Source organism: Anomaloglossus baeobatrachus, chromosome 1, assembly GCF_048569485.1.
Source record: "Anomaloglossus baeobatrachus isolate aAnoBae1 chromosome 1, aAnoBae1.hap1, whole genome shotgun sequence".
Classification (NCBI taxonomy): Eukaryota; Metazoa; Chordata; class Amphibia; order Anura; family Aromobatidae; genus Anomaloglossus; species Anomaloglossus baeobatrachus.
In genome coordinates this window covers 836,394,978-836,419,642 of record NC_134353.1, presented here as the reverse complement: position 1 = coordinate 836,419,642, position 24,665 = coordinate 836,394,978, and the positions used below count along the sequence as shown (strand labels likewise).

The 24,665-nt window shown below is 43.4% G+C and overlaps 1 protein-coding gene across 1 annotated transcript in view; it reads right to left on the bottom strand.

The window, feature by feature from the left end:
• EDIL3 (EGF like repeats and discoidin domains 3) overlaps positions 1-24,665 on the bottom strand; it is a 1,135,698-nt gene that overhangs the window by 422,268 nt on the left and 688,765 nt on the right. The window contains exon 5 of the mRNA XM_075325131.1: positions 3,877-4,058. Within this exon, the coding sequence (XP_075181246.1) occupies positions 3,877-4,058 (182 nt within the window). The remainder of the gene's footprint in view (positions 1-3,876; positions 4,059-24,665) is intronic.

The following is a 24,665-nucleotide window of genomic DNA, read 5'->3' as shown; positions in this document are numbered from 1 at the left end:
ATTTTATTTTCCAAGAATTCATGTGAAAGTATATGTAAAAATTAGAAACTTTGTAATAATTTTCTCCTCCTAGACTGATTATTAATTCCAAAGCTCTTAATTCATGGGCAAAACATATAACTTCAGTGAATTCAGATATTCCTATTACTGATATAGTTGATCACAGTTGGTGCTCATTAAGTCCAATGGAGAACAGTAAAGCCTGCTTTACACGCTGCAATGTATCTTACGATGTGTCGGCAGGGTTACGTCGTAAGTGACGCACATCCGGCATCATAAGGTACATTGCAGTGTGTGACAGGTACGTGCGATTGCGATTGAACGGTAAAACGTTCATCGCATACACATTGTACCTGTCTCTAGAATTGCACATCAGATTGTTCATCGTACCTCGAACATCGAACGATGAACAGATCTTACCTGCGTCCTGCGGCTCCCGGCCCACAATGCGGAATGAAGGAGGTGGGCGGGATGTTTACGTCCCACTCAGCTCCGCCCCTCCGCTTCTATTGGCCGGCTGCCGCGTGATGTCGCTGTGACGACAAACGTCCCTCCCACTCCAGGAAGTGGACGTTCGCCGCCCACATCGAGGTCGTATGGAAGGTAAGTAAGTGTGACGGGGGTTAACCATTTGTGCGACATGGGCAACAAATTGAATGTGCCACACATACGATGGGGGCGTTCCAAATCGCATACGATATCGTATGCGAAATTGCAAAGTGTAAAGCAGGCTTAAGGGTATGTGCCCATGATCAGGACCTGCCGTGTCCTGATGTACAGAGCTGTGAGTCTCCTCCAGAGGAGAACGCAGGAGGCTGCAGCTGCTTGGGCCTACTATCTTGGCTTGGGCAGTTGCGGTTTCTCTTTTCTTTTCTCCCTATGGAGAACACTTATGACTCCGCATTAAACAATTGACATGCCTGCGGCTCAGAGAGCCGGACCGCAGGACAGTTTACACTGTGGGCATGAGATTTCTAGAAATCCCATCCACTGTGCTTGTACTTTACATCGCAGTGTTTTCGACGCAGCTGAAGTATGCTGTGTCCAAAATGCTGTGAACACTGATCATGGGCACGTACCCTAACTGTTGATTCAGGAGAACTTGCATCACAATATCTGTATTTGCTTCTAGCTCCTCCCTATCCAGCCTTTCTCAGAATTTTAAAATCAGCTACTCTCATCTACTATCTCACGAACAGGAAAAATATGTCTTCATTGAATACAGAATTTACCCATGAATTGAGAGTGAAAGATCAGTCCAGGAGATGAAAAAAGCAGATTTCTCAGATAAAATACATTACAAAAATGCTTATTTGCATGTGTAGTATTGAGTTCTGAAATAAAATGTTACCCCTTTAATAAAAGCAATTGCAGAAGAAATGTAACAACTGAAAACAGTTGCTTATGACTTGCACACCATGTGACGATTCATTTTCTTCTGTAATGAATATTGTGCTGTCTTACTTATGCTTTCTATTGCATTCAAAATAAAGAAAAAATGAATATGTAGTTGCAATTCAAATGTGGCAACACAGATGCATCTCATCTTCAACATATCACGAATCAATCACACTGGTAGTGCTCCTGGCATCTCTGTCTACCTCTATCACATGAATTTTTGTATTAATCCCAGACTACTACTGTCCTCTTCAGTCCTGCAGTTTTACAACACATTACTGTCTGGAGTATTTGTCCATTGTTTTAGGTTTTCTTTTCCTATGTCTATTGCTGAGGTGAGTTGTGACATCCTCTCAATATTCTAAAATCACCTAAAATGGCTGCTGCAATTCCTGTTTAGACTATTATACAGGCTATTATTGCCACTCCTTATTGGCTATGCTAGACCATGTGATGTGATAGTTGCAAGTCAAAACTGCAGGGATGCCTGTGAGATTCCCCCTGAGGTTAGATCAGTCATCTGCTTCTGACACAACCTTCTGCAATGTGTAAAAAAAAAAAAAAAAAAAAACCCTTCATTGCAATTTGCGTAATTTAACTCAAGTTTCTTGGGACCTGCATGCTCCGTAAAATTTTATACATGTATATTCTATGCCACATTCTTATTTATTGCAGAGTCCATTGCCTCACATTTTTATCTATTTGTTTGTGACACCACACCAGCAGCCATGGGTTTTTTTTTCTCACCGACTTTTAGATCAGCTATTTTTGAATTGTATTTCTTAGTGTTCGATGAATCAATGAAAATGGGAAGACCTTTTTTGCCTGCTGTAAAAGCCTCCCGGGATTGTGACCTGCAAAATGGGTATGGTCTAAGAGTTGTTTTACATAAGCGGTGTGGCTTATGTCTTAAAGGAACCAGGAGATTAGAGTGGATATCTCTGTACTGCTGGAAACAGAGATTATAAACCAATATGCTGAATTTAGACGAAGGTGATTTAGTCAACGCGTTTCAAAGTGTATCGCTTGAAAGTCAAAGAATTTTGCTGGGTTCCTGTGCATTTTATCTGCCCTTAGGGTCCGTGGCTTCTACAGCAGTTGTATTTTATGTCTATTACAAGTTGTGTGAGACACAATCTTACACGGTGACTGACCAGCCTCTTACAGTTATTTCATTTTTACAAGGTTGCACTTGTTAGTCCACAGCTCAATATTTTCATTATTTTTGCACCAGTGCCTTAAAAATATCTCCCTGCAAACAATTTCCAAAATTGGACATTTTCTAGTAGTTCTTTTTCCAGCTGGGGCATATTTTGTAGACTGAGGTGGATGCAGGGTTCAGATACAAATTAATAGGGAAATCTCACCCAACTGGCCTAATCCACCTGGGCAATCACACCTAACTGGCCTAATCCATCTGGGAAATCTCACCGAACTGGCCTAATCCACCTGGGCAATCTCACCAAACTGGCCTAATCTACCTGGGCAATCTCACCTAACTGGCCTAATCCACTTGGGCAATCTCACCTAACCGGCCTAATCCACCTGGTCAATCTCACCTAACCGGCCTAATCCACCTGGGCAATCTCACCTAACTGGCCTAATCCACCTGGCCAATCTCACCGAACTGGCCTAATCCACCTTGGCAATCTCATCTAACTGGCCTAATCCACCTGAGCAATCTCACCTAATTGGCCTAATTCACCTGGGAAATCTCACCTAACTGGCCTAATCCACCTGGGCAATCTCACCGAACTGGCCTAATCCACCTGGGCAATCTCACCGAACTGGCCTAATCCACCTGGGCAATCTCACCTAACCGGCCTAATCCACCTGGGCAATCTCACCTAACTGGAGCAATGAGCAGAAATCATTGGCTCAGCAATGCCAAGGTTTCACTAACTCAAGAAAAATTGTACGTTAGGAAAGAAGGAATAGACATGCCAGTCAGCTAACAGTTAGACATTAAACTGACAATTAAACAGGTAGACATATGTCTAGGAGATGCAGTGAAGGAACAATCAGCAGAGAAGACGGGTGTTTCACATATCATTGTTACTGGCTCACAAAGGGAATTCGTCATGATCAAAAGAGAACCAAAATTGAAGCACAGTAGTTGTAAATGCTGCGATTTAAACAAGCAGATGGTAGAAACGGTGGGAACAATGGTATCGCTAATATACAGAGACAGGGAAAAGAGACATGGTAACAGATTATTATAATTTATTCAGTAGTGTAATACAAAAAGAAACGTGTGTATAAAAGGCATAAACACTGAAATGAAAGGTAGCAGAAAAGAATGGTCCTGGTATATGAATGCCGTAATTAAATAAAGCACTTCTCAGTACTAAAACCCTATAGCAATAAGGTGGTTTGTAATTCTGCAGACTGTTTAAAGATAGTTGATTATATCTCCAAAGGGTCGTAGACTTATAGCAAGCCATTCATGTCAACTCATAGATTCAAGGAATGTCTTACCTGAATCCAAGGCCACCGGTCATTTTCAGCTGAAGTCCAAGCATTTACTAGACCTTTCTTATTGAGTCTTGCAAAATACGGGTACCACTTTTGTAATCCAAAAAGAGCCCGGTGAGTTGAGGATGCTGTTATTTGCTGGTTAGAGATGATCCCTCCTTCCAACCCCAGCGGTCCAGAGCATCCTGGTAATAAAAAAAGGAAGAGAAGATCAATTACAAATTTATACCTCTTTATTTGTAATGTGCTGGATTGATAAGTGCTAATTAGTAAAGAATTATTTGCATCCTAAAAGTTGGATTTAATTGTAAAGTGCTTGTAAATACAATTAACTGTATATTATTAAAATTGCGCACATTTTTACTTTTTATTGTTTACAGTTTAGCTAAACATGCGCAGAGCTTACAATATTTTTTTCGCTGAGTTTGTAATAACTGCACAATATCAGGGCAATATCACTGGAGAATGCTTTTACCTCTATTTCCAGCCATCTTCGGAGTATACAGAGCTCCTCCGATGCCACAAAGTCAAGGCTACCCTTTGTATAGTATCAGAGAGCGCTCAGTTCAGGCCAGCGGCACAGCAATGTGGCTAGTCCAAACTTTTAAGCTAGCAAGAGTGCCTGACTCGCAACAAAGAAAGAAGCCAGGTGGTTGGGGAGCAATGCACCTCTGAAATTAAAGTGTGAGACATATCCTTTAAAAGAAATCTGTCAGTAAGTTCCAACTATCCTAAACTGCATATATAGGCAAGTAGGTCTTTGAAATGTCAATCTATCAAATTGTTTATATATATGCATTCCCAAATGATCAGCGTTTTAATGTATATTCAAATGAGGTATCAAGTGCTCTGGGCATGACATAGCACTTAATGTTCCTCTGCCTCCCACGGTTGTTTCCCCGCCTAGCTACAGCCTCTTTAGACGGATTGTTAGCTCACAATGAAGCTAAACACTATGGTGCTGGGAAGGGAAATAAATTTAGATCCAAAAGCTAATTAAGTGCTCTGTCACAGATAGAGCACTTAATGCTTCATTGGTATATGAATTAAAATGCTAATTTCCTGGGAATTCAGCTTCAAATAGAAGATATAAAGTTGTTGATGAATTTAAAGTGGTTAGAAACCATTGTTCACAAAGGGCAATTTTAATGCCTTTTTTTTTGCTAAAACCAGAAATACAGCATAGCCAAAGCAGATGAAGGGTATCCAAGAAATCAGCTTTTTTTCCCATTTATCTGACACTTCTTCCCCTTCGTCTGCATTCTCAACTTATTATAGGAAAAAATACAGCTTAAATCCATCTTGCTCAGACAATACTGCTAGCTCCTCCACTAGTGTAATGTAACACAGCCCATTATACTCTAAGGAGAGGGGATAGGTGAGAAGGAGTAAGGAGCATGGGGATGAAACAAGCAGAATGTGAAATAGATACATTGAGTAGAGCTTTATAACAAGTCTTTTACCACACCCCAGATCTGATTCAAGATAGCTTAGCTCTGCTTCATATTTTCCTCCATGCCACTGCAGTTTGTCTCTGTATACTAAATATTCAAGAAATGGTATTCCTCTCTTTGTTATTTACTGGGTATGTTACTGAGTATGTCAGAGATCAGTGCGGCTGCTATCCTCCCTAAGCGTCTCATGAATTGCAAATGAAAGCTAGAAAATGTAGAAGGGAAAACTGGCAAAAATGCAGGATGCAAGTCATATACAGTTGAAACCAGAAGTTTACATACACTATGTAAAAGGACTCATATGCAGGGTTTTCTCACTAACTAAACATATAAAATCAATATATTATAACCAAAATATTCCCACAAAAGAAGCCACAGCTAATAGAGATAAAAATAATAGTACATTTTATTTAGAAAATGAATGAAGATACAATATAAGAAAAGAATATCATAGTATGACAAAATGAGAGACCAATCAAGGGGGGTCTAGAAAATACCATGATAAGTGTATGAAGCTAAAACAGAGCCACCAAAAGATGTATTCAAAGTATCATGATAAATACTAGAGATGAGCGAACCAGCCGCGGTTCGGCTCGAGTTTGGTTCGTCGAACGGAGGTCTCGATCGAGTTCAGTTCGGCGAACGTTCGACGAACCGAACTCGAACTGCATAGAAAACAATGGCAGGCAATCACAAACACATAAAAACACCTAGAAAACACCCTCAAAGGTGTCCAAAAGGTGACAAACAACTCACAACTTAACACAAACACATGGGAAAGTGACAAGGACATATACTCATGCGAAAACAAAGGAGCTGGCCAAGGAAAAAGAGGAGGAGACACAGATATGAGTATATGCAAGGGAACATCGATGCCATTACTGTGCAACTTGAGCCCTGCTCATTTTAGGCTTCCAATCTGGATAAATTGCCTGAGCTCACCACGTACGCCTTGGGGATCTTCTTGTGTCCCGCAGCCAGCGTTTTCTTGGAACGTGTCCTCAGTGCTGCTGGGGGTGTGCTGACAGCTATGCACACGCATCTGTCCACTGACAATGTGGAAAGACTAACGTTCACCAAGATGAACAAGTCATGGCTCTCAGAGGACTTTTCTTCCCCTGGTTCAGCCAGGGGAGGCGAAAGGCACGCGTATTTTTGAGAGTGCTTCATGCAAACCATCTTTTTCATCTTGAAAATGGGGTCAACTGATGCCAGTCAAGTGGGGTGTGTGTGGCCCAATTAGTGGAAACGAGGGAGACTGTGGTTGGAGTCCCCTCGCTGTGTTTTTTAAAAGAACCAAGATGAACAAGTCATGGCTCTCAGAGGACTTTTCTTCCCCTGGGTCATCCAGGGGAGGTGAAAGGCATGCGTATTTTTGAGAGTGCTTCATGCAAAGCATCTTTTTCATTTTGAAAAGGGGGGTCAACTGATACCAGTCAAGTGGGGTGTGTGTGGCCAAATTAATGGAAACGAGGGAGACTGTGGTTGGAGTCCCTTCGCTGTGTTTGTAAAAGAACCAAGATGAACAAGTCATGGCTCTCAGAGGACTTTTCTTCCCCTGGGTCATCCAGGGGAGGTGAAAGGCATGCGTATTTTTGAGAGTGCTTCATGCAAAGCATCTTTTTCATTTTGAAAAGGGGGGTCAACTGATGCCAGTCAAGTGGGGTGTGTGTGGCCCAATTAGTGGAAACGATGGAGACTGTGGTTGGAGTCCCCTCGCTGTGTTTCTAAAAGAACCAAGATGAACAAGTCATGGCTCTCAGAGGACTTTTCTTCCCTTGGCTCAGCCAGGGGAGGCGAAAGGCACGTGTATTTTTGAGAGTGCTTCATGCAAAGCATCTTTTTCATCTTGAAAATGGGGTCAACTGATGCCAGTCAAGTGGGGTGTGTGTGGCCCAATTAGTGGAAACGAGGGAGACTGTGGTTGGAGTCACCTCGCTGTGTTTTACATGCTTTTAGAAGGAATAACAATAAGTTAAGTGAAGAGTACATAGTTACATATATACCATTATGATAAATATGGATTAGACAATTACTTGCTGGACATTCGCTGAAAGACACGAGAAAAGAGAAGAAAAGAGGCGAACAAGGTCCAATATATGTATAAAAAAAATATTTATTTATAACAATTTAATCCGAACAAAATTTCATTCTAGAGCAGCGAATGAGGGCACAAAGTAGAATTAAGTGGTGAACAAATGTCAAAAAACCTGCAGAAATCGCACCTATCATTATGAATAGAAAGAGGGATATAGCAAGGGACTACTATACACATATATAGCTATAGTGACAGTGTCATGTAGCATAACACATGATATGATAGGTAGTCAAACGAGTAGCACCCGTGCGTAATCTGATGTTATCCCAGTTGGAAGCTGCATACAACACTCCCATATATTTTAAGCCACTGAGCAATAATAGGGAGCCAAATAAGGACTCACCAAAAAATAGGCCAAGTACCAACAATATTAATTATGGCAACCATACATATACGTGGCATATAATACAACTCACAATGGGAAACACACATATATATAAGCCTCGTGTGCTAGACAGCTAACCAGTGGTGAAAAGCCCAGTTAGGGACTAATCCGTAAGAATTAGAACATGGACTGACAATAGAAATTGCATATATAGCGTTACACAGAATATAAAGTGCACATATATCCCTCATATCCTTCATAAACTAGAACAGCAAAAGAGCTGAATAATAGTGGGGAGCACAACCAGGACTCACCCACTAATACATCCTCACTGATATGGTGGAAAATCCAGAATATGACATAGCAATGGACATATCAGAGCAGCTGACTAGACACGTAGCAGGATTGCTGCAGGAAACAGCCCGCAGCTGAATAGTAATGGGGAGCACAATCAGGACTCACCCACTAATACATCCTTACTCATATGGTGGAAATTCAAAATATGATATAGCGATGAACATACCAAAGCAGCTGACTAGACACGTGGCAGGATTGCTGCAGGAGACAGCCCGACGGCCGTTTCGAAAACCTTCGTCACGGGGCAGTGATGAGGTAGGAAAGCACCTGGTATATAATGTGGCTGGCAACCAATCAGGGACGGACCGGTGGTGACGTTCACGCTGCTATGACAATGCGAGACGCCGAGCGGCGGCCGCGTCAGTGACACGTGACCAAGGAATTCCCAGACCACGTGACACTATGTGACGCGACAGGCCAGTCAGCGGACCACAGCCACGGCACCGCGAACGTGCAGCAGCCAACCCAGATCGGGCGCCAGCGGGGGTATATAATAATGCTTACAATGACACCAATGATAATAGAGAACACATTAACCACAATTGTGCATACCTTAAACATAATGATACCAGGATCCACATATAGAAAACATCATATCCATATATTAGGACCAGACCAGAAAAAACAAACATGGTCATAGTACAATCCAAATGGTAGTTATTGCGGATCACATCAATTATATGACACAATCAATACATTTGGACAAAATATGTAATATCACATCAAATATATAAATATAATCCATGCATTTAGACAAAATATTATAATATCACATAAAGCATCAATACAATTTTAATGATATTATCAAGAACACACGATCCATGACTTCACAAATATTCCTCAGATGACATAAATGGATTTCAGATCCCGAACATAAGACATGGTCATAGTCCAATCCAAATGATAAATATTGTGGATCACTGTAAATATCATATGCAAGAACACATATAATAAGAAACCTAGAAAAGAGAATTTAAAATTAAGTTAAAACAGTACTTTCAAACTAAAAACATCACAAATAAGAGGAGAAACTATTATGTTCATTGAGGCCAGATGGACATGTGGTATTGAGAGTCCATATCCATCTGGCCTCAAGCTGAGCCAAGCGCACACTGACCGCACCTCCCCTAGCATCCATATTGAGCATATCAATACCCCTAACCTTAAGTCCCCTTGCGTCAGAATTATGACATAATTTGAAATGTCTCGGCAAGGTCTTAAGGGTAGGTGTGTCCTCAACTGTTGCAGCTGCCAGAATTCCCAACACATGCTCCCTGACTCTTACCTTAAGCTGCCGGGTAGTAAGCCCGACATAAATTTTACCACAAGGGCAAGTTGCGTAATACACAACTGCACAACTAGTGCATGTAATGCGTTGTTTGATAGGGTAAGTTTTTAAGTTAGACGAATCGCAGAAGGAGTCAGAGCGCAAAATGTTGGGACAAGCTACGCATCCGCCGCAGGGGACACACCCACCCCGGACCACCGGTATAGACTGGCCAAAAATAGTCTGGACAGGAGGAGGTCTATACTGGGACCGAACAAAATGGTCATACAAGTTTTTAGCTCTCCGGATACCAAAGTGAGGCCTATCAGGTAGAATTTTACGGAGAGTGGGATCAGCTCTCAAAATAGACCACGATTTGAATATACACTCCCTCATGGCTGGAAACTGAGCATGATACTGAGTGACAAATCTCACCACCTCATCACCATGAGGTTTGCTTTTCGGGTATAGCAACTGATCACGTGTGCTATATTTTGCGCGATGGTAGGCATGTTTGATTGATCTGTTGCTATAGCCACGTTCTCTAAACATTGTCTTAAGTTTAGTAGCTTGAACCTCAAAGTCCTCATTGGTTGAGCACACCCTACGTATCCTCAAAAATTGTCCCACAGGGACAGCATTGAGCATATAGGCAGGATGGGAGGATGAGGCGTGTAGAAATGAATTGGCAGCCGTCGGTTTGCGGAAAAGATCCGTCTGTATAAATCCCGAAGCATCACGCTTCAGGACCACATCGAGAAAGTCAATCCTGTCATGGGAAAAGGAATATGTTAAATGAATATTATACTCATTTTTATTAATAACAGAAAAAAACTCCTTCAATAAATAAGGCGGCCCCTGCCAGATCAAAAAGATGTCGTCAATGTACCGTGCCCGTGATGTTTTTAGTTTGAAAGTACTGTTTTAACTTAATTTTAAATTCTCTTTTCTAGGTTTCTTATTATATGTGTTCTTGCATATGATATTTACAGTGATCCACAATATTTATCATTTGGATTGGACTATGACCATGTCTTATGTTCGGGATCTGAAATCCATTTATGTCATCTGAGGAATATTTGTGAAGTCATGGATCGTGTGTTCTTGATAATATCATTAAAATTGTATTGATGCTTTATGTGATATTATAATATTTTGTCTAAATGCATGGATTATATTTATATATTTGATGTGATATTACATATTTTGTCCAAATGTATTGATTGTGTCATATAATTGATGTGATCCGCAATAACTACCATTTGGATTGTACTATGACCATGTTTGTTTTTTCTGGTCTGGTCCTAATATATGGATATGATGTTTTCTATATGTGGATCCTGGTATCATTATGTTTAAGGTATGCACAATTGTGGTTAATGTGTTCTCTATTATCATTGGTGTCATTGTAAGCATTATTATATACCCCTGCTGGCGCCCGATCTGGGTTGGCTGCTGCACGTTCGCGGTGCCGTGGCTGTGGTCCGCTGACTGGCCTGTCGCGTCACATAGTGTCACGTGGTCTGGGAATTCCTTGGTCACGTGTCACTGACGCGGCCGCCGCTCGGCGTCTCGCATTGTCATAGCAGCGTGAACGTCACCACCGGTCCGTCCCTGATTGGTTGCCAGCCACATTATATACCAGGTGCTTTCCTACCTCATCACTGCCCCGTGACGAAGGTTTTCGAAACGGCCGTCGGGCTGTCTCCTGCAGCAATCCTGCCACGTGTCTAGTCAGCTGCTTTGGTATGTTCATCGCTATATCATATTTTGAATTTCCACCATATGAGTAAGGATGTATTAGTGGGTGAGTCCTGATTGTGCTCCCCATTACTATTCAGCTGCGGGCTGTTTCCTGCAGCAATCCTGCTACGTGTCTAGTCAGCTGCTCTGATATGTCCATTGCTATGTCATATTCTGGATTTTCCACCATATCAGTGAGGATGTATTAGTGGGTGAGTCCTGGTTGTGCTCCCCACTATTATTCAGCTCTTTTGCTGTTCTAGTTTATGAAGGATATGAGGGATATATGTGCACTTTATATTCTGTGTAACGCTATATATGCAATTTCTATTGTCAGTCCATGTTCTAATTCTTACGGATTAGTCCCTAACTGGGCTTTTCACCACTGGTTAGCTGTCTAGCACACGAGGCTTATATATATGTGTGTTTCCCATTGTGAGTTGTATTATATGCCACGTATATGTATGGTTGCCATAATTAATATTGTTGGTACTTGGCCTATTTTTTGGTGAGTCCTTATTTGGCTCCCTATTATTGCTCAGTGGCTTAAAATATATGGGAGTGTTGTATGCAGCTTCCAACTGGGATAACATCAGATTACGCACGGGTGCTACTCGTTTGACTACCTATCATATCATGTGTTATGCTACATGACACTGTCACTATAGCTATATATGTGTATAGTAGTCCCTTGCTATATCCCTCTTTCTATTCATAATGATAGGTGCGATTTCTGCAGGTTTTTTGACATTTGTTCACCACTTAATTCTACTTTGTGCCCTCATTCGCTGCTCTAGAATGAAATTTTGTTCGGATTAAATTGTTATAAATAAATATTTTTTTTATACATATATTGGACCTTGTTCGCCTCTTTTCTTCTCTTTTCTCGTGTCTTTCAGCGAATGTCCAGCAAGTAATTGTCTAATCCATATTTATCATAATGGTATATATGTAACTATGTACTCTTCACTTAACTTATTGTTATTCCTTCTTGCTGTGTTTTGCACAGGCCTAGTGATTATCAACATGGATTTTAGAGCTAAGGAAACATCTTGGCTCAACCAAATGGAGCAAGTGTATGGCGGCACTCCAGATTGTACTAATACGAGTGGTGATCAACAGATTGAGGAGCTATTTTCTGACATTCAATTTCATTTACTTAAGCGCACACGCTTATGGTGGAGTAGAGCATTGTTAGAGAGGTACACCTCTAAGCAAATTATACCACGTGGACTTCGGGTTCGTGTGACCCCTACCTTCATTGTTGAGGATGATGAGTTTATTAAAAAATGGGAAGAGGCGTGCCACTTATGCTCATCCACCCTAATGCAATTATTGATCAAATATAATACTGACCATATTTTGAAACTGGACAAAGAACTGGAGAGTGAACAGGCTTTGCTGAAGAGCAAATGCACGGAGGATAAGTTTAAAAATTTTGAGAGGGCATTGGATGCTAAATTGGATTCGGCAGTTAAAAAGATTCAGGATACTCAATTAAAGAAACTTAATCGTGACCAACGTGATTTTGCCACGAATATGGTATACTTTTGGAGAAGACCTTCTTCTACGCATAATAGTTTGGTTAGATCCTCTTCCTTTTCTTCTGCAAATTCAACTAGCGACCAATCAGATATATCATCCATGTCTCAGACACGATCTGGAGCTCATTTTGGAGGTGGTGGACGTGGAGCTGGATATTCTCGACAGTATCAGACATCTTTACGTCCCCCTAAACAACATAGGGGTTCCAATAAGGTAATTAATTTAAGCCCGCACCAATTGACCTCAGCAGATGTATCCTTATTGGAGAGGGGGTTGTCATTCTCTCCTGTGGCCAAGTTCGATCCGTTCTTGGCCACTAAGGATCTTCACATCTTTGCCCGTTCTTTAATTTTCAAGAAGTACTTCTTTGATGATCAATTGCACTCTATGTTTCCCTCAGCACAGGAACAGGAGGCTATAAGGATCCTAGAGGAGCTATCTGCTGAGAGTACAATTGGTGTTGAAGGTAAGATTCCTTCTTCTATTAAACCACGCTCCAAAAGGTTCCCATCTTTTGCATCTTGCCCTAATATTGAGTTATTTGTCCAGATTGTGGCTGAGAACTTCAAGGAGATCGCTACACATGTTACATCTAGAGAGGATAATCTCACTCGGGAGGAGAGATCTCGCCTCCATGAACTAAAACACTTATCTAATGTAGTGCTGAAGCCGGCTGATAAGGGCGGCAACATCGTCATTTGGCCTTCAGATATGTATGAGAAGGAGGCGTTTCGCCAGCTATCTGATTCGGCTTGTTATAAAAAACTAACATATAACCCTTTGTCTAGTTTTTCTGCCCAACTTAAGAACATATTAAAAAGGGCAACAGATGACGGTGTTGTCACCTCTGATCTGGCTTCAGCATTACAGGTAAATGAACCATCTGTGGCGACTATGTATCTATTACCAAAGATACATAAGAATAGTTCTACTCCTCCCGGGAGACCTATTATCTCTGGATGTAACGGCTTCCTTGAGAATGTCAATAAATGGATAGAGTCCATCCTCCAGCCCATTGTCCAGACTCTCCCCTCCTTTTTGAAGGACACTGGGGACTTATTAAAGCGGGTGGATGGTATGCATTTAGGTGATGATACCTTGTTGGTTTGTGCGGATGTTGAATCACTGTACACCAATATTCGTCATGGCGATGGATTGGCAGCCGTGCGGTATTTTATCAATATGTCTAACCTTACATCGGAGATCGTCAATCTTGTCATGGCTCTTCTTGAATTTTCTTTAACACATAATTTTTTTCTTTTTAAGGGGTCCTTCTACTTACAGCTCCAGGGTACAGCGATGGGTGCGGCATTCGCGCCGTCGTATGCCAACTTGTTCCTGGGGCTGTGGGAGAGGGACCTCTTCCTGTCGGATCGGCTGTCGTCAATGGACCGTGTCCCCTTCTGGGCACGGTACATTGACGACATCTTTTTGATCTGGCAGGGGCCGCCTTATTTATTGAAGGAGTTTTTTTCTGTTATTAATAAAAATGAGTATAATATTCATTTAACATATTCCTTTTCCCATGACAGGATTGACTTTCTCGATGTGGTCCTGAAGCGTGATGCTTCGGGATTTATACAGACGGATCTTTTCCGCAAACCGACGGCTGCCAATTCATTTCTACACGCCTCATCCTCCCATCCTGCCTATATGCTCAATGCTGTCCCTGTGGGACAATTTTTGAAGATACGTAGGGTGTGCTCAACCAATGAGGACTTTGAGGTTCAAGCTACTAAACTTAAGACAATGTTTAGAGAACGTGGCTATAGCAACAGATCAATCAAACATGCCTACCATCGCGCAAAATATAGCACACGTGATCAGTTGCTATACCCGAAAAGCAAACCTCATGGTGATGAGGTGGTGAGATTTGTCACTCAGTATCATGCTCAGTTTCCAGCCATGAGGGAGTGTATATTCAAATCGTGGTCTATTTTGAGAGCTGATCCCACTCTCCGTAAAATTCTACCTGATAGGCCTCACTTTGGTATCCGGAGAGCTAAAAACTTGTATGACCATTTTGTTCGGTCCCAGTATAGACCTCCTCCTGTCCAGACTATTTTTGGCCAGTCTATACCGGTGGTCCGGGGTGGGTGTGTCCCCTGCGGCGGATGCGTAGCTTGTCCCAACATTTTGCGCTCTGACTCCTTCTGCGATTCGTCTAACTTAAAAACTTACCCTATCAAACAACGCATTACATGCACTAGTTGTGCAGTTGTGTATTACGCAACTTGCCCTTGTGGTAAAATTTATGTCGGGCTTACTACCCGGCAGCTTAAGGTAAGAGTCAGGGAGCATGTGTTGGGAATTCTGGCAGCTGCAACAGTTGAGGACACACCTACCCTTAAGACCTTGCCGAGACATTTCAAATTATGTCATAATTCTGACGCAAGGGGACTTAAGGTTAGGGGTATTGATATGCTCAATATGGATGCTAGGGGAGGTGCGGTCAGTGTGCGCTTGGCTCAGCTTGAGGCCAGATGGATATGGACTCTCAATACCACATGTCCATCTGGCCTCAATGAACATAATAGTTTCTCCTCTTATTTGTGATGTTTTTAGTTTGAAAGTACTGTTTTAACTTAATTTTAAATTCTCTTTTCTAGGTTTCTTATTATATGTGTTCTTGCATATGATATTTACAGTGATCCACAATATTTATCATTTGGATTGGACTATGACCATGTCTTATGTTCGGGATCTGAAATCCATTTATGTCATCTGAGGAATATTTGTGAAGTCATGGATCGTGTGTTCTTGATAATATCATTAAAATTGTATTGATGCTTTATGTGATATTATAATATTTTGTCTAAATGCATGGATTATATTTATATATTTGATGTGATATTACATATTTTGTCCAAATGTATTGATTGTGTCATATAATTGATGTGATCCGCAATAACTACCATTTGGATTGTACTATGACCATGTTTGTTTTTTCTGGTCTGGTCCTAATATATGGATATGATGTTTTCTATATGTGGATCCTGGTATCATTATGTTTAAGGTATGCACAATTGTGGTTAATGTGTTCTCTATTATCATTGGTGTCATTGTAAGCATTATTATATACCCCTGCTGGCGCCCGATCTGGGTTGGCTGCTGCACGTTCGCGGTGCCGTGGCTGTGGTCCGCTGACTGGCCTGTCGCGTCACATAGTGTCACGTGGTCTGGGAAATCCTTGGTCACGTGTCACTGACGCGGCCGCCGCTCGGCGTCTCGCATTGTCATAGCAGCGTGAACGTCACCACCGGTCCGTCCCTGATTGGTTGCCAGCCACATTATATACCAGGTGCTTTCCTACCTCATCACTGCCCCGTGACGAAGGTTTTCGAAACGGCCGTCGGGCTGTCTCCTGCAGCAATCCTGCCACGTGTCTAGTCAGCTGCTTTGGTATGTTCATCGCTATATCATATTTTGAATTTCCACCATATGAGTAAGGATGTATTAGTGGGTGAGTCCTGATTGTGCTCCCCATTACTATTCAGCTGCGGGCTGTTTCCTGCAGCAATCCTGCTACGTGTCTAGTCAGCTGCTCTGATATGTCCATTGCTATGTCATATTCTGGATTTTCCACCATATCAGTGAGGATGTATTAGTGGGTGAGTCCTGGTTGTGCTCCCCACTATTATTCAGCTCTTTTGCTGTTCTAGTTTATGAAGGATATGAGGGATATATGTGCACTTTATATTCTGTGTAACGCTATATATGCAATTTCTATTGTCAGTCCATGTTCTAATTCTTACGGATTAGTCCCTAACTGGGCTTTTCACCACTGGTTAGCTGTCTAGCACACGAGGCTTATATATATGTGTGTTTCCCATTGTGAGTTGTATTATATGCCACGTATATGTATGGTTGCCATAATTAATATTGTTGGTACTTGGCCTATTTTTTGGTGAGTCCTTATTTGGCTCCCTATTATTGCTCAGTGGCTTAAAATATATGGGAGTGTTGTATGCAGCTTCCAACTGGGATAACATCAGATTACGCACGGGTGCTACTCGTTTGACTACCTATCATATCATGTGTTATGCTACATGACACTGTCACTATAGCTATATATGTGTATAGTAGTCCCTTGCTATATCCCTCTTTCTATTCATAATGATAGGTGCGATTTCTGCAGGTTTTTTGACATTTGTTCACCACTTAATTCTACTTTGTGCCCTCATTCGCTGCTCTAGAATGAAATTTTGTTCGGATTAAATTGTTATAAATAAATATTTTTTTTATACATATATTGGACCTTGTTCGCCTCTTTTCTTCTCTTTTCTCATGCTTTTAGAAGGGCATGACATGGCTTAGAGGTTGACTTTCAGCATCTGCAAACTGTTGGCTACCAAAATGCTTCCTTTTCAACCTTTTTAACCGAGGATTTTCGAGACCTTATGCCCATCGCAGTGCCCCAAGAGCCGATGCCCAGGCGCCACTCCTTCTCCAACAATGGAGTGCACGCGCTACACCAGCATGTCGCATCAAACATCACCGCTTCTTTGAGAAACTGTGTGACAGGGTGCATTTCACCACAGATACTTGGCCCAGTAAGCATGGCCAGGGGCGTTACATGTCGCTGACTGGGCAATGGGTTACTATGGGCAGAGATGTAGAAGGGTCTGCTGTACAAGTCTTGCTGTCCCCACGAGTTGTATCAATCCTTCCTCTGTATGTAGAAGTTAATACACTGCTTCTGCCTCCTCAACCTCGTGTGGGTCCTTCACCTCGGCCCAAACCCTGTATGGTCAGGGCACCCTTCCTTGTAACTGCGCACAAGGAATACCACACACCTCCTTACTATGCTGGCAGCAGAGCTCAATGCCATCATGCGGTCAAATGTTTACTTTGAAATGTATGGGAAATGTGAGTCACACCGCTGAGAAGTTGTGGACGTTTAGCTCTGGAGACCAAGTTTAATCAATGGTTGTCTCCACTCAACCAGCAGCCACGGAAGGCCGGGTGTGACAATGATGCAAACATGGGTGCGGCCCTTCGCCGTGACAATGTGACACACGTGCCTTGTGTGGCTCACGTGTTGAACCTGGTTGTCCAGCAATTTTTAAAGCACTATCCTGGCCTACATGGCCTTCTGCAGAGGGCACGGTGTAACGCCTTCCTTAATCCACACACTCAGATGGGCTGTAAAGGATAGGCTAGAGGGAAGCCACTCACCAAGCAGGACCTCCAGAACCCTGAAACCCTTTAACCCCTATACAGGGATTAGGAATTACACAGGGCCCAAGGTGATCAATACCTGTGGAAGGCTGCAGTTGCAGAGAATAGTAGTCAGGCAGGGACAAAACATTAATTGAAAAACAGGAACAGAATGGGACGGCCAGGACTTAATCAGAAAACAAGCAGAGGTGAAATGCGGATCGGCCAACAAGGTACATAAACAGCAAGCAGGAAAAGTAGTCAGGTAACAAGCACACAAAATCATAAAACTGAACTGGGGGTAAAAGTAACCAGAGGTTCATAACTATGTCTGGCAGTGGTCTGCAGACAGGATGGGCATAAAAAAAGGTGTGGTGTCTTCCCATTGGTTGTAGCTGAATGATGGTACTTCATCTGTGAGATACCCACCACCTACATTCAGCCAGAGATTCTGCATCTGTCAAGGTAATGCAGCCCAGTGGGTGAGCATAACCGGCGTCCACCTGCGCTGCTGGCATCAACTTCTCTCCTATCATCAGCACTATGCATGAAAGGAACACGTTGTCACCTGGCGAACGGAGTACAAATTGACGGAGCGTACTCCGTTGATGACTTAACCGCCGTGTGCGGCAATGATGCAAACCTGGCTGCGGGCCATCATCAGGGCAATGTGACACACGTGCCTTGTATGGCTCACATGTTGAATCTAATTCTCCAGCAATTTTTAAAACACCATCCCGGCCTACATGGCCTTGTGCAGCGGGCACGCTCGCTATGTGCTCACTTCCATCGTTCCCACACAGCAGCTCAACAACTTTCATCGCTGCAGAAGTCTTTAGGTCTGGTGGTTAAACGCCTGAAATGCGATGTGCCGACACGCAGGAATTTGAATCTGCACATGTTGCAGCATTTGTGGCAGCACCGCTGAACCCTGCTGCAATACGTTATGACATATAGCCTGGCCTAACTTGATCTAGAGGTGGTGCAGATCACGCTGCTGGAGTGGTGTCAGATCAAGGACCTATGCACCCTTCTACACAGTTTACAAATGTCGACAAAGATGTTTAGCACTGGCAATGCCATTCTCAGCGTGACAATTCTGGTCATCTACATGATGGAGCACACTGTAAGCATTATTCGGAGTCAGGTGTTGGGACAAGAGGAAGGGGAGGAAGTACAGGAGGAGTCCTATGCGGAAGGGATAACAAGATCTACGAGGTCTAGATGGTCAGCGGCACCTAGGCGGCAGTCATGGTGGGGGAGAGGGATTAACAAGGGCGCATAGTATCAGCAAAAAGTGTTGAGGAAGGTGCAGGAGCCCATGAAGAAATGGAGGACGAACTGGGAATGGGCATGGAAGACTTAGCAGATGAGTGAGAGCTTGCTCACATTTTGGTTGTGCAAGGTTGGGGGGAGAGGGCAGAGGAAGGAGGCATGATTCTAACCTCTCTGCCACCAACACACCAAGGACTTGGTCCTCCTGGATGCACAAGACACATGAGTGCCTTCTTGCTGCACCACCTACAACATGACTCTCGGATTGTACGAATTCAAAGTAATGCTAACTACTGGGTTGCCACACTGTTAGATCCCCGGTACAAGACAAAATTTGGCGAAATAATTCCTGCCATAGAAATGGACGCACGTATACAGGAGTATCTGCAGAAGGTGGTACGCAATCTTAGATCTGCTTTTCCACTAAACACCAGTGCTGCACAGAGTGAATCTCAACGCTTTGTCATGGATAGGAGGAAATGGTCTTTTACTTGTCCACATCTGAGGGACGGAGGGCTGGCTGCTGTGCTGAGATGGCATTGAGTACGGTGTCCCTGCAGAGTTGCACTTTTGGTCATATACAAAATGAGTTGAAAAAGGACAGATGCTGGTGGAAAGGGGAACAAGTGTGTTGGAAAGGGGAAAAAAGTTTTTGTCTGTGGGTTTGGTGGTTAAGCAAAAGTAACATTTGCTGAAGAAACACCATCTGTTACGGTGGGACTGGCAGATTTGGATAAGGTGGTATATACTGTGTTACCGCTATATAACGAAAATAATAAGAAAAGAAAGAGAAAGGTATATATCCCCATCAGCTGTCAGTGTCCACCGTGCTCCCAGATGGAAAAGGAGAGGTTGGCAACTGGAAGGTTAGGTGGAGGATACAGAGCTGTGTGGCTATGAAACTAATAGTAGCCTGAACCGAGTTAGACGCCACTCGGATCTGGATACTGGGAGCCCTGTTAGCGTCACAGGGTCCACACGCCCACCCAGCCCAGGAACTCCCTGTTAGCATCACAGGGGCCATTGAGTACGCTGACCGTATGCATTGGGGCCACACCTGTGGACAGCAGGCGCATCAGCAGCAGCAGGCCTGTTAATGCCACTGGGCTGCACAAGCAGGAATGGTAGGACAGGAGCTGGTCTTAACCGTTCTGCGTTACCAACTGTGGTGGCGGCCTGCATTGACGCCGTATCCCTGCCTACCTCTGGCCTAAAGCCGCAATGGGTTGAACACATGGAGGTGTGCTCTTTCGGAGCATAATAGAAGACTGTGCACCTCCTTGTTGGCTCCAGCCCATTTTATAACCTGGGTCCGCCCCAAACCAGGGTGGACCACAATGCACCTCTCCTGGAGACAAAAGCAGAGTGACACGTCATGAGTGGCATAACTAGCGTCCTATTTGGAACCGCAACTTCAATAATGACCTCATGGCTGCCACGACACAAACACCTCTCCAGTCATCGTCTGACCATCAGTAATGAGGTGACAAGTCATAGGGGCGGGCCTCTGCAAGCCATTTGGGAGTGGCCTGGCCACATCGTCCGGACACCTGATGCCCTGTGGTCTATATGGGCCCCCCACATCAGGGGCAGGGCCAAAGAGTTCATTACCGGACCTAGTCTCTGATGCAGTAAGTGCCTGAGCATGCTCAGTAGCATGAAATACAGTCTCTGAAAAAAGACTATCAGCTTTAGCATGGTGTCTAGGCACAACACAGGACTTAGACCCGGCACGGAGTGCACGTACCTGTGCAAAGAGGCTTTTCGCAATAAGTGTGGGAGCATGCGCTGTATCCCGAAATGAAGACAGCCTCAGGAATGGCACAGTCAGGCTGAGCATACTCACTAGGCGAAACACTGTAGTTAGGCTGCGGCTGGGGTAAATCGGCACACGCATGCGCACTAGCTGCCTCTCCACTCTTAGACGTGGAGGAGAAATTGCTCTTCGGGTGTGGACTTGGAGATGCTGTCTATGAACAGAAGGAAAAGCGAAAGGTGTGTGTTACAGCAAGAAGCCACCACGGAAAGACTTCGTTCAATTGTGAGGGGAGTCATTTTGGAGTTTGGTGAGGAGTACCGTAACGCCAGTGAGCAGCATCCTGTGCCACAGACCAACATTCTTACGGTGCTGTCTATACTGCTTACCGTGAGAGGAGCGTAAAGTCTGTATTTCTGGCAACTGGACATCACAGTACCCGGGTACGGTAGGCTGTGACCAGACAATAATGCGGGCACGCAAAACTTTGTTTTATTAGCAAAACACATATCTGTTCTGGGTAGGCCGACTATATAGACAATAAGACTTGCTGCCTCTGCACTGTCAAATTGTCACGTACAGTTTAAATCATAGAGGGACAGCGACACATGTTTGCATTGACTGTTGCTTTTCAAGATTTCCATGACTGTGTTGCAGAGCTGTGTGGTTTGCATTCACACTGCTATCATCTGCCTTATCTGTCAGGCTTCAGCTAACAAGGGTATTCAGGGGGGGTAATGTGTTTTGTCAATGTTTAGGTAGATAACTTGAAAGCTCTTGTGATGCGACACTGGTAAGTAGTGTTCGCACACACACACAAACACACACACACACACACGCACAAACACACAATTACTGCTACGCAGAGGGATTAGCAGGTAGTAGGCAACAGAATAGATTGTTCAATTATTTAAATTGTATGCATGGTTCTTATTGTTTGTTTTGGTAAAGTTAAACAATCATTTATCAACCCAACTGCCTAGAGTCCTTTTCCTGTTGCCTGGTTTTGCTGCATACTGGGGAGCCCACCCTGTACACGACTTAAAATGAACCATAAGTCGCAATGTGAATTTCACTGTGCTACAATGCAGCCTAGCGTGCCTGTGCAACCACCGCCTGCCCCATCAAGTGCATCTGCGTGCTCTTCATCCTCTGTGACTGTGGGGACAGCAGTCTCACATGGTTTTGGAACAGGGAGTGTGATTGGCAGGTCATCACTTGTTTTGGAAGTGGAAACAGATGGTATTGTTGAGCTGTCAGACATCGAGAAAACCAACATTGGATGCAGGCTACATTATATCCACACCTGCCCCTTCGTCACAGATTGGCTGGACTACCTGCAGTTAATAATTGCATTCCAGAAATGGAAAGGAGTGTAGAATGCACATGTGTTGTACCTTGCTTGGCAGCAAAGGAACACTAACTTAGTATTACAGACAATTTTAGGAAGGCAGAAAAAGAGTCAGCTCTTTGGGCAAATTAAATAGCGTGGCAAAAGTGGACAGGTGGGTACAGTGGCCGTGTTCTGTGGGTACCAGGACAGTAAAGGAAGCCTCACTTTCTATCCCTCCGAATGATCAAATGCAGCAAGGAATTCCCTGAGTTTGCTATAAAATAAGCGTAGCAAAATGTGCATGAGGGTGTCATGCAGAGGTGCTGCACATAGATTTACACCAGTGGGGCACTAATGGAGTACAACAGCCACTTCTTGTATGCCACTAAATGGCAGCATTTTTTGCTATCATTATAGCTTATTAAAAACAGAGCAGGAGGGTGTCATGCAGAGGTGCTGCACATAGATTTGCACCAGTGGGGCACTAATGGAGTACAACAGCCACTTCTTGTATGCCACTAAATGGCAGCATTTTTTGCTATCATTATAGCTTATTAAAAACAGAGCAGAAGGGTGTCATGCAGAGGTGCTGCACATAGATTTGCACCAGTGGGGCACTAATGGAGTACAACAGCCACTTCTTGTACTCCACTAAATGGCAGCATTTTTTGCTATCATTGTAGGTTATTAAAAACAGAGCAGGAGGGTGTCATGCAGAGGTGCTAGAAATAGCTTGGCACCAGTGGGGCACTAATGGAGTACAACAGCCACTTCTTGTATGCCACTAAATGGCAGCATTTTTTGCTATCATTATAGCTTATTAAAAACAGAGCAGGAGGGTGTCATGCAGAGGTGCTGCACATAGATTTGCACCAGTGGGGCACTAATGGAGTACAACAGCCACTTCTTGTATGCCACTAAATGGCAGCATTTTTTGCTATCATTATAGCTTATTAAAAACAGAGCAGGAGGGTGTCCTGCACAGGTGCTAGAAATAGCTTGGCACCAGTGGGACAATAATGAAATACAACATCCAGTTCTATGATGCCACTAAATGGCAGTATTTTTTGCTATCATTATAGCTTATTAAAAACAGAGCAGGAGGGTGTCCTGCACAGGTGCTAGAAATAGCTTGGCACCAGTGGGACAATAATGGAATACAACATCCAGTTCTATGATGCCACTAAATGGCAGCATTTTTTGCTATCTTTATAGCTTATTAAAAACATAGCAGGAGGGTGTCATGCAGAGGTGCTAGAAATAGCTTGGCACCAGTGGGGCACTAATGGAAGTCCAACAGCCACTTTTAGGATGCCACTAAGTTTCCTCAGTGTTTGCTAGTATAATGGCTTAGTAACAATGAGTTTGAGTGTGCAATGCAGGCAGACGTGCTGCAAATATCTTTGCACTAGTGGGACAATACAGAAGTCCAACAGCCATGTTTAGGATGCCACTAAGTTCACTCAGTGTTTGCTAGTATAATGGCTTAGTAACAATGAGTTTGAGTGTGCAAAGGGCAGGAGGGTACAGTGGCAGGGTTGTGGGTCTGGGTAGAGGAAAGGAAGCCTCCCTTTCTATCCCTCCTAATGGGGAAATGCAGCGAGGAAATCCCTGACCTTAGCTACACAGACACTGTCATCTTGTGTAGCTGTTAAAATCTGTTTTCACGGCCCTGACTGTCACCTATTGCTATGACCCTGCCAGTATTAGCCCTTACAAGGGCTGAAAGAAACTTCTATCCCTATTCTGTATAGCGCTGTGTATAGAGCGTACACAGCAGTATCGGAGACAGGAGCTACGCCAGTGGTGACTGACACCAAGACACAGAAGGCAGATAATGGCGTGCTAGAGGAAAATGTCCGTTTTTATAATCAGGGACATGTGACATGGACATCCTATCACACATGCCGTTGGTTCTCTGGCTAAAAGTCCACTTAGCTGTGTGTGTGTCTGGGATTGGCTGACATGCTGGCCCGCCCCACTACACGCGCGCGCTTAGGGAAGGAAGACAAGGAAAAAAAAATGGCGATCGCCATTATCCATAAAGCAGTGATATGAATGCGCTGTTCCCGCACACTATACACTGAAATTTCACAATAGTGTGAGTCACAGAGTGACTTACACTATTACAGCGGAAAGCCAGCTAGGAATTAGCTTGTCTTTTTGCTGCTAGAACCATTCTCTAACGTATCTAGAACTATCGAGCTTTAGCAAAAAGCTCGAGTTCTAGTTCGATCTAGAACAGCCCCCAAAATCACTCGAGCCGCGAACTGCAGAACCTCGAACCGTGAACCGCGCTCAACTCTAATAAATACATAGTGATAACAATCATCATGTTTCTCAAATATAAGTCCAGCTATACAATAACTAAAACACTGCCACAAAAATATTACAGATTATGCTGGTGTCATGGTGAAGACATGCACTGATAAACAGTATCTATATATATGGCATAAAATATCCAATATAGACATCTGAG